This window comes from Thamnophis sirtalis, unplaced genomic scaffold, assembly GCF_051295495.1.
Source record: "Thamnophis sirtalis isolate CommonGarterSnake01/CBP01778 unplaced genomic scaffold, rThaSir2_p1.2 scaffold_5, whole genome shotgun sequence".
NCBI lineage: Eukaryota > Metazoa > Chordata > Lepidosauria > Squamata > Natricidae > Thamnophis > Thamnophis sirtalis.
The window spans coordinates 31994718-32006733 of NW_028261385.1; the positions used below are offsets into that span (position 1 = coordinate 31994718).

General features: G+C 35.9%; 1 protein-coding gene across 1 annotated transcript in view; it reads right to left on the reverse strand.

Annotated features, from left to right (window-relative positions):
* ADAMTS6 (ADAM metallopeptidase with thrombospondin type 1 motif 6) overlaps positions 1-12016 on the reverse strand; it is a 127180-nt gene that overhangs the window by 97926 nt on the left and 17238 nt on the right. The window contains exon 2 of the mRNA XM_014060953.2: positions 179-520. Within this exon, the coding sequence (XP_013916428.2) occupies positions 179-275 (97 nt within the window). The 5' untranslated portion in view covers positions 276-520. The remainder of the gene's footprint in view (positions 1-178; positions 521-12016) is intronic.

The window sequence follows — 12016 nt, forward strand, 5'->3', positions numbered from 1 at the left end:
AATAACTAAAATCACAATTCTTTTAATTTTCTCTCACATATCAATGTTTTTTTAAAAGTGATTTATACATATGAACATTCAGAAGTAAATTGGGGCATACTTTAAAAAAAGCAATTTAGGACTGCAACCAAATTAAATATGGGTCAAAAGACATTAGTTTAAAACGTTTGATCCCTACCTTGAGAATTATATGAAAGCCTGTTGTCACCGTGATATTCTGATAATACCATAATAAAGCACAAAATCCAGGTCAACGTCTTCCAAAAAATTTCCATAATTTAGAAGATGTAGGCTACCTATGTGCTATAGCTTTAACTCCACTCCAGAACTGCACCATAACCAGAAAATATTATATTTCTTCCGCTACTTCTTGTTCCACTTCTTGATAGATATTTTGAAATAACATAGTTTTTTCCCTATATTTGCAGACATTTTCAGTCAAAAAGGAAATATAAAAATTATTCCTTCATATTGCTGTGAGGCTTTAAAATGAATAGTCAACAAATGTCCATTTCTTTACCTGAAAAGCACAAACAACATTAAAAATCATTATCACACACTATCCTAATTACTGCATTATCAATATTCTTGTTAACTGTAATAGGTCTGCAGCATTCTTTTCAGCTGAATTTTGTTTGTGTTCATTATAATAGTTGAATTCAATATAACATTTCAAATTCTTCAGAGTTACAACCAAAAACACCCTAACTAATTAAGCATTTCCAGAAAATATGTTCAAATCTGTTTATAACTACGTGCCAATCAATCTGGAGTTGTTAAAATTGTAAGGTTTAGTTTGATGTCTCCTATATCTTAATAACAATAGCATTTAGACTTATATACCATTTCACAGTGCTTTTTCAGCCCTCTCTAAGCGGTTTACAGAGTCAGCATATTGCCTCCAACAATCTGGGTCCTCATTTTACCCACCTTCGAAGGATGGAAGGCTGAGTCAACCTTGAGCCTGGTGAGAGTCACTCTGCCAAATTGCAGGCAGCCAGCAGTCAGCAGAAGTATCCTGCAGTACTGCATTCTAACCACTGTGCCACCACAGCTCTTGAAGTTTAGTTCCTGCTGTTTGATGACATTGAAAAGGAATTCTATGCCATCAAATTTCCAGTATAGTTACCAACCATATTTCCTATGGAAGCTGTAAATCAACATAAAATGTCAATTCAATTCTTGTTCTTAGATATTAGATTTCTTATAACAGCTTTGGGAGTCAAAAGAATCTTTCATTTCCAAATAGTACTTAAAAGTGTTGGAACTTTCCCTACATGAAAAACTGAAGAGGAAGAGTTTGAAAACTTCCACAATGAAGGGAAATTTCACTCAGATTCAGATTCATACTGTAATTTATTATCTATATTAACTACATTTTTCCGATAAGATTACCTTCATCTGTTCAGATGTGATTCCGAACATAAAAATGATTATTTATTTATACATTTTAAAAACCACCCTTCTTCCTCACAGAGGGACTCTGGATAGTCAGTATACAGACAAAATCAAACCATAAAAACAGTATATAAAATTTAAAATAAGGCAATGATGAGTTAAAAATCAGTGTAAAATTAATTAAAATGTGGGGACAGGGCTTTTTCGGCACTAGCCTGCCCCATGACTGTATGCTCCTGTAGTCTCAAGCAAGGCTACAGAGACATGTTTTCACACCTTTCCCGAAGCTGAGAGAAAACCCTTCTAGCTTTGGCTGCTACCAGCTGCCACCATGAAGGATGTTTCAAATGTTTACATTTCTAAGTATTCATATATTCACCTAAGTATTCATATATAAACATACATATGTAAACTCAGCTTAAGAGGTGCATAGGCCTATTAAACTCAAAATGTATTACATAACAAATGGAATTGTACACATATGCAACACCATTTTTTACATGCACAATAGATTTTGTTCTTTACAAAGTCCATTAAACCAAGCTTTTATAAACTCTTCTAATTGCTTTTGGTTTTGTTGTTAAATTTTCTTTTTAAATTCTGTATTATGTGGTATGGAATTCTGTGTTTCCATTTCATTTTGGAAAACAAAATCCACGACCTTGTTTTAGTTATCCAATGTCACTCCTCCCAATCAACATCTAACAGGGAAAGGGTGAGCATGGCTCCTCGCTGGAGAGGAAAAAGGGCTTTTCAATAGTTCACCCCTACTAGAGGATAACCCAATCATTGGGAGTAAGTTAATGTAGATTTGGATAAAGTTCAGCAGAATGCGAGCTGCCTGCAATTATTCTGCCTACATTCCCTAGACTTTTCAGGGTTCCAGATATACAGTCAGGTGTATTTTACAATTGACATACAGTTTCAACAAAGATAACAGATTCCTCCCAAAAGATACATTTTAAGTAATCTTACTCCAGTCTAGGATAATGCTGCATATTGTTTGCCTGGAAAAACATCTATATCCAGAAGAGTCCAGGCTGGAAGTCTAATGAACAACTGAAGAAATCATTGGCTTGGCATGGCTTGGCTTGGCTTGGCAGGCCAAGTCAGGCCAGAACTCAACAAATTATTCCAGGAAATATTTCAAAGACCTGAGTAGGCTTTAAGAAAAAATACACTTATGTATCTTATGTCCATGATAAGCATGTCTTAAATACACGAAGTGGATGGACATGGATAATGGAATGTTAGACCTCATTCTACAAATAACATATTTATCCTTTATTCATTAGATCAAGGCTGGCAAACTCATGGGCCAGATGTGTTGCATGCTGGCCACACCCATGACCATTTTAGTCAAGGGGAAAAGTCCTGATACGACACATGACGCCACCATGACATGAGTTTTACACCTCTGCATTAGATTTATTTGCCAACATTTCGGGATCTTGTATGGGTGAGACTGGACTTGAACTTGGATTTTCTTGGTCACAATCAAATAACCGAATCACCGTATTGTATTATTTTTCATCTTGAAAGTAATGACTGTACTGTGTTCTGAAAAACCATCCTACCTTGGTAAATTGTATTTTATATTCTTTACATATATTCCATATTTCCATTTAGAGTATACTTAAATTTCAAATGGTTTCACCAATGGAGAGCAGCACTTTCTGATCTTAAAAGTATTTAATGCTATTATACAAGCACTGTTTTGCATATTTTATTCACTCAAAATGCATGTTGACATTTAGCAAGAGAAAAAAGTCATTTAATCTATTTCAAATTATTTAGCCACAAATATTATCAAGAATAATACAGATAAAATTTGTATATTTGCAGTGTCAAGTACATATTTAACATATTTAAGGAGTTGGCTTCATTATAAATTGTTGGCCCTTTTATAGCAAAAAAAATGCTAGGAAACAAAAACTGCAAGAAAATATATTGTAATTTTGTTTTGTTTCTTTTAAAATGCTGGTTTCCAAGTATTTTATGCTAATATACAACAGCTGTTTAAGACTTGAGAATGTGCAGCTACTTGTAGTCAAAACAAAACAAGGAAAATGTTAAATTAATATTTTAACAGAAACTCATGGTTTCAAATCAGACAATGTCAGAAACAATATATTTATCTTGGAGCAATCTGTCCTTGTGTACTGGATGTTTTGAATTATAAACAATTCTCCAGCTTTTTAAACTCCTAAGCATGTCTCTTCACAAATCTATCTATCTATCTATCTATCTATCTATCTATCTATCTATCTATCTATCTATCTATCTATCTTTCCTTCCTTCCTTCCTACCTTCCTTCCTTCCTTCCTTCTCCTCCCTCTCTCTCTTTCTGCCCAGAGATTATCTTACATATCCTTTCTATGAGTATGCTTTATGGAGAAATGTTACACACTTTTTAATGAATGTTTTTAAGTTGGGGCAATCCCTACTCTAACAGAACTATTTGGCTCCTTCCTCTTTCTGTCATTGCCTCAAACATTCTCATTCTGGCAAGCATTTTGTTTGCTAACTAAATTTCAAAATCGATTTGAGAGGACTTTTAAAAATTTTAGTTATATTTTAAGCTTAATTTTAATTTTTAAAAACATAAAGCTAAGATAAAAAGTAGATAAAATGATAAAACATTTTGCATGTCACTAGATTTTGAAATATAATTAAGGAAAAAAACCAATATATTTAATTAATTTTCCCCTCATGGCATGTTACAGAGAGCACTGTAGAGAAAATCAAAGTATTAACTTGCTTAAGTTACATTCACTTTATTTTGCAATGTTGGAAATGGCATTTATTTTATTCATCCAAAATTTGTTTTGACTTTTAATAAAACCTTTCTGTGTATTTCAAAATATAAGCTAAATCCCAAAGACCTTGCCCAGATCAGCAATTCTGACTCCTTAGAGGCACCTTAGAAAAATATAAAAAGTACATGCAGCCTAGTCATAGGGATGTTATGTTCCTAATAAATTTCAGCTAAATGTCTTTATTTCTAAAATCTGCTACTCAGTCTGAAACAGGAGCATTCAGAGCACTATACAACAAAAATCCAGCCAAAAATCCATAAAGGACATAATAAACCATTCTGTTAAAATAATCAATGAAAAAGTTGCTGAAAGCAGCGGACTCTATAGAGTAAAAGATAACACTAATTAGAACAACAGATGGCATCAGCAATGCAGAAAATTAAATTAAATGCCCTCAGAGAATAAAAATCTTTGGCACCAAAGGAGACAGCAGGAAAAAAAAAGGCCAGATGTTCCTCACTAGAAAGGATATTTTAAAGTTAACATGTTGTTAATGAGAAGGCCTGCTATGAAGTTGTCACTTGCCATTATCTCCTTCTGTGCAAACCTTCTGCGCAAGGCCCCCACAAATGAGCTTAGGTAAGAATAGACGTGAAAAGGAGTTTCTTTACCTACTTTGGTCTAAAGCCAAAATTGAGCTGAAAGCAAACTGAAAACCAGATAGTGAAAATGGCATACTGTATGTACAGTGGGTAAGTCTCTCTATAGATAAACATCTCCCTTTTTTTAACCAAGCTACCATGAAAAATGTACTACCTGCAGATAAGCCAACTCTCAAACTTTTTGTATAGTTTTTCCAATATATTCTAAAGGACTTTGCATGCTTTCATGGTTTGTATTAATAAATATTTTCCAGAACAGAATTCTGTTTTAAATTTTAATAATTGATTTATCTGCAGGTGACACATTTTTCACTATATTTTGGTTTAGTTTATCTGCAAGTATATGGGTACTTTTTAAAAAAAATTTACCATATATACTTACAGATAGGCCCATTCAAAGATAAGCTGAACCCAATTTTTGAAGTGCATTTTGGTGCCTAACATTCTTAATTTATCCAGTAAAATACATGGTAATAATGTATCTAGTTTTCTCAACTCTTTCTAGTCCCTAAATCAGGATTAAAAATCATAGTCTCCCAGTTTCTAAGTTGGTTCCTTTTCCTTATGTTAAACTAGCTCTCCCCAATACTTTATCAACCATATTTTGAACTGTGGACTTTCAGGGGCACTTTTATATATAACTGCAATCCAGGGGTGGGTTTCTGCCGGCATTACTGCCAGTTCGGTGCATGTGCGATTTACACACTCTCACTTCACACGTATGTGCAGTTGCCTGTAAATAGGTCTGTGCATGCGTGGAACATTAAAAATGTCAAAAAAAGATGTTGCGGCGACTGGAGAACCGATTTGGGGGCATGGCAAGCATGCTGTCCTACCGGTTCGGCGACCCAGTCGCCATTTCCACTACCGGTTCCACCGAACCGATGCGAACCAGCACGAACCGTACTCTGCTGTAATCTAAATGAAAGATTACCAAGGCATAGCTTACTGAAGCTAAGCTACCTAGATCCATAGCCGACACACCAATCTAATCTGATAAAAGATGCTCCGTGCAACAAAAAACAATTAACCCTTTAATGGCAAAGATGAATCTAAAAGTACTCTCCTTTCTAGAATAGGATGATCACCAGTTCCTTGATAAACCACCCACTTATATTCTTTGAACTGAGCTTCATATCTTATATATTTATCATCCAAAGCAATAATTACCTTCACTGTCTCAACCTGGTGAAAAAATAGGACAATGTTGAGTAGTATGTTACTGCACATTTCATCTCCAAATCACTTATCTGTTTCAAACATATCCCAGGGATAAAGAAGAACCCTGTCCAAATTCTTTCCATATATGCTTCTACTTTGTGCAGAAATCTTTCAACCTCTCTCTCTGAAAATAGTCAGGCAAGTGTGAGTAGAACTACCACCAAACTCTACCATTTGATCGTAACATGAGGTTACAGTGGTCCTGAAAACTGATGAAAAGTCAAAGAGAATTAGCAGACAAATCACTTTACATTCAATGCCAAAATCAGATCTAAATTTGAATTGAAATGGACCAGAAAATCCATTTCATTTTATTCATCACTGGGTCTGATAAGCCACAACCTTTTGAATATTTTGCCCAGGAAGGAAAAATTAAAACTGACCTATAATAATTCGGGTATATGGAGCTCAGTCATTTTTTCAAGAATTACTGTCTCTTTTGAAGAGGCTGGGATCACGCCCACTCATTGGAAATATATAAATTTATATTTATATATATATTGTTGTATTTGTGCTGATAAATAAATAAAGGGAGATTAGTATAGATCTATTTCAAGCTATTTAGCTCTCATCAGCTAGCCATACCCTTACTGGGATTTGAACCTGGGCTATATTACATACTGGACAGACATCTTAGCCATTAGGCTACAGGCTCTTATCCGTTATCAGCCAAGCTAAAAATCAAATATATATATTTGAGACTATATATATATAGTCTACAGTTATAGTTATTCTATTTCCTTCTTATTATACCGTATATCAGTGATGGTGAATCTTTCAGTACCAAGTGCCAAAAAGGAGCGTGCATGCTTGTCTGGGCCGCAACCTGGAAGAGAAGCTGCCTAAGATGCGTGCAAATGCACCCAAAAATGAACTTCCAATTTCCAGTGCGCCAGCTAGTCTTCCTGGTTTCTGGTGTGCATACGCATGATAAGCTGGTCGGTGCGCAAGTTCATGCAGGAAAATGCAAGACCAGCTCTTTCAGTTTTCAGCACTGCCGCACGCATGAAGGCCAGCTGATCATTGCACTTGCTATGTGCAATCTTCTTACAGTAACTAAGTGATCCATTGTTTCTTTACCTTCTTTGCAAAGATAGCAATTGCTACCTGTTCCTGTCTTCCTCAATTCTGGATTTCTTCTAGAGATTTGTATTATGCAGGCCGAATTAGCCCCTCTGTCTCTTTCTTCAACTTCCCTGCTGTTATATATATATATACTGGTCTTGTAATGCTTTGCTTTGCTGTGTCTCCTTTCTGTTCTTAATTTGGTCTTTTTTGTAGACCACTTTCATCTCTCATTCAGCAAGGTTTCATAATATACCATAGCTTCTTCACTGTCCTTCAGATATTCTTCCAATGCCCTTTTTTCCTTTTGGAAACAAAACAACCGCTTCAGCAGTTCATCTGCATTTAAAAGACACAGGCCACTCTTTTAAAGACAGCAAAGTGCACATTTTGGATGGAGAGGCTTGCTGGTTTGAAAGAGGGGTTAGAGGCCATCTATGTCAAAATTAAACAGCCCTCATTCAACAGAGGGGGAGGGATATGACATCACCTATCTACAATCTACAATATTCTTTTCAACACTTCCAAGAAGGCTCCACACCCATTTGCACTACTCAGGTGACCCTGATGACACAGATAAACCTCCAGGTGACCTTAACAACCCACTAAAAGAATGAAAATGACCAGTTGTCTGCAAGGAATATAAATTCTTCAATTCCCCTCCATCCTGTCAAAGCTGAAGAAGCTTCTTGGATGAGAAGCGAAATGTCTTCAAAGAAAAATCAGAAAGTCCAGTTGCCTCTTCAAAAAGCACCTTTGGGACACTCTGCTGATGTATTCATTGCTAACCTTCTTCTTGATTTCAGTGTGCTTGATGTTGTCTGTTTGAACAATGCTAATTGTAGTGATTGTCTTCATCCACTGATATTTTTTTTTCATAGGGCATCCTGATTCCTTCAGTTTACACAGTTTTTTTCTGTTTATGGTGAGGGTGGCCATTGGTCCAGTCCAAACTCTATGGCAATATCTTAGTTGTACATTCAATTTAATTTTTGATAACACTTTTTCATATAGTATCAAATCAGCCCTGTAAAGGAGATGGGATAGCCTGTCAGATGTTCTTTAGGTTTGATAGGCACGGCCTGACTTGTTCAGTATTGTTAATAGACAAATCAATGCACTGACAAACAGTAGTGGTTATAGTAAGACTCCTTGAAAGATTTCTCTTTTGGTGTTAACCTTTCTTGGTCTATCATAATTGACCAACAACTGTCTAACATTCTTCCATTGACCTCTGCACAAAGTTTCTGATGTTCCTATTGACTCCTGTTATTTTGAATTGGATTACCCAATTATGAGGCAGGGAATTGAATGCCCTCTTTTAATCAATTCAAGCTATGTTCAAGTTGATCTTCCTTTCCTTAAGAGTTTTCTAAAATTATCATATCAATGGGGAGCTGATCTTTTGTCCTTTTGCCGTTTGGGAGGTTTCCTTTCTGCTTAGGTGGAAAGAGCTGGTTTTCAACTACCAGTAGATGCTGTTGGACTACATCAGCTACCATACTACTTAGCGATTTGAAAGTTGTTGGTAAGCATGTAATTGGCCTTAGTTGCCTGGTACTGTTTCTTTTGTTGGATCTTTCATTATTAGATAGGCTTTACCAGATGTTAATAAATCTTCAATTTTATATCCTTGCAATAGGATGTTAAACTGCTTGGCAATGAGTGGGTGCATTGTTTCTCCACTGTCAGATGTTGACTGATTCACTGCTGTCACTCCATTGGTGGATTCATAGAAATATTTCTAACTTGACTGACAGAGATTCTGCCTAGAGTGTACAATTCGAGCTTTATATCTGCTGGTTTTCTTGGCTATAAATATTATTTGTTGCTTTATTATTTTTGGTGCTTTCTGAAACTTCCTTGTCAATAGGTGATATTTCTTGATCAGGTATCCTTTGGCTTTCTTCTTCTTATTCAGAAACTGATTCTTCATTTCCATCACTTCCACAGAATAGACCTAGTAATGGATCAATTGTAATGAAACATATGCTGCACAAAACTTAAGCAAGTTGATAATATTTTACATATCTCTACAATCATCCTGTAACATGCAATGAAGAAAATGATGTATTGCTGTTTTCCTCAATTATGTTGCCAAGTACATTATATGTATATGTTTCAGAAAAAGACAATGGCAACCACTTACATATTGTTGCCATGGAAAGTACATGGATGAGTCCTTGAAATCACCAGCAGTCAATCTCAGCTCAAAGGAGACTTTACCTTATTAGCCACTAGTTTATTTAAAGATTTAAAAAGTTTGTTCATTTGAATATTTTCTTTTTTTTCTTTCCTATTAAATAATTCTTGTGTTGAAATAATTTGCTCCCCCCCAGTAGGATCCTGGTGCACTAAATTCATCATATATGGTTTAACACTTGAAGCCTCCAGCTGATGTGACCAGTACTTTAGAGGTTATATCTCTATATTAACCTAAAGATCCTAGTCCAATTATATGTTTAATTAGGTGAGTGGGAGGTAAACATGTAGGAACATCAAAAAAGGGATAACCTTACCAATTAACCTCCAGAAGAATGGATTTAATCACAAGCAAATTCCATCATGCAAAACATTACATTAATTCCACCCAGTCATGAGTGTCATGAAAACATCTAAACTCCTAAAACATTAGCCTTCTTTGCATGCTTAGTGTTTCAAGAAAAAGATCAGGATAGAAAAAGTGGCAAAAAATGTCTCATTTGTCATTTTGAACTACAAGTGGTACAGAAGATGTGTTCCTAATGCTCACTAGAATCAGGGAAATAAAGCTATATTCTCCACCGACTCTATCACAAAGATTGCTTTTGGCTACACTTTTTTAAAAGTACTTACAAGCAGCAGTGAAAACAAGTTGGCCCCAGTCCTTGAAAAATCTCAATCATCCCTACATACTCCTAAAGGTTAAGAAACAAACACAATCTAATAGATATGTACAGGTATGGCTCCCACTACCCAGATTTTCCAATATATCTCTGAAACTGGTGCCAGTGAATGTGAGCCTTGCCTAAGAGCATCATTCCATCTTGTGATAGCTACAACCATCATTTGTCAATCAGTGATTCATCTAAAAAATAAGGGGCACTTAGTTACCTCACCATACCCTACCCTTCATAGTTACCCTACTCTATACTATTCCAAAAGTAAATCAAAAAATAACCACAGAAACACTCTTCCATAGGCAAACACTCAATAGTAGTTGCACCAATTCCTTCCCACCAAATACAATCTCAAACAACCCATTCTGAGAGCAGAGCAATAGATATCTCCCAGATCCCACAGAATACCAACATTTCAATGTCAGCCCCCTCAGGAGTTCCAAGTAGTAGGTGTATGTACATTCTTTAATGAAGTGTATTTTGTCATTTCTGCAAGTGTGTGTCCCCCTGAAGTGCTGTGATGTCTTATTCCCTCCTGAGAAATGCTTCTGATTGGTTCATATCCACGGGGAGGGGGGGGCACTTCACTGAGAGCTGCTGAATATGATGCTATTGTCCCAGCTCTGGAAGTGTCTCTGATTAGTGCTAAGTCTTGATTGAAAGACTGAGCACATGCTATCCTTGTCCCACCCTCAGAAGCACTTCTGAAAAATCCTGATTGACAGATAGAGCACATGGTAGACTAGTACAACCCCCAGAAATTACTCTGATTGGTCACCCGCCAGCAGGAACATCACATAATGCAAAAGAGAACAGTGCTTAGACACAAACTAGCAGGTAATAAGATAAAATCATTAATAAAATAAGTTAAGTGAGCCAATGGCTTTTTTATTATTTTAATGCTAGGAATTTTGGGCTTGTCCCCTTCTATAACCTGCAGCTGTATTTTATAATTTGTAAAAAAAAAAAAGAGAGAGCCTATTTTGCAAAATATATTTAAGCATGCCTTTTATAAAAATTGTTCTGAGCCATAGTAAAGGAAGGAAAGAAATTAAGTGTGTGGAATCTGATGAGGATCTCACACAAACTCATACTAAGTCAGCAAATATATCTACAGCCAAAGAACATATGAGTAAAACTTAACATCTACAAGGGTGGGCCATTCAGAGCATTCCTGTTTCTGGCATGAGCTTCCAGAGGCCAGGTACTAACATGTCAGAGCAGTGATGCTGTACATGTGTGCATGCTGTGCAGACATGTGTGATCAGGGTATGTTTGAATTTGTCCTACGGTTATCATTCTGAGAATTTGCTGTTAACAATAGCATCTGCAGACAGTTGTGAATTTCAGCAATTTAAATCTTTGCCAGCATTTGACAATATGGCAGCCTCAGATTCCAATGCTATCCATTAAACCTTGAGGAGCCAGTTAAGACCTTTTGACAGATTGTACTAAAACCTGTTGTTGAGTTTCTGGCAAAGAAATAGGATACCTGAGACTGATTTTGATTGCCACCTAACGTATTATAATATTCAAGACGTGGAGTATTTCAAAGCAGAGGACATACTCGGTAATACTTACCAGACATCCTGTGAAATGATGAGCAGTTCTTCCTTATCATCCATCCAAGGAATAGGCTGAGGTAAGTAAATGGTTTTTATATAGTAAGCAGTAAAACAGGCTGGTGGTGATAGCACAGTAACAGATTAATTTTATATTTTGCATTAACAATTGTATTTCTAAAGGATATGCGCATATGGTAGGAAGGAGTGTGTATTTGCACTTTATCTATTGATGATAATGATGACAATGCTGAGGAATATTTTTCCAATGTTAAATTTAGGCTCTCTAAACTCTGAATTCCCAATAAAAAGCATGTGCTAAAGAGAAAAGTGGTGTTTTGGCAGAATAAATATGAAAATATTCTAAAGGGAATTTATTATATACTGATTGTAGAATACCAGATAATGCCAACTTTCCCAGCTCCATTGTGAAGTTTTTAGAGCTTTCCTTCACTTCAAGTGCAATATCC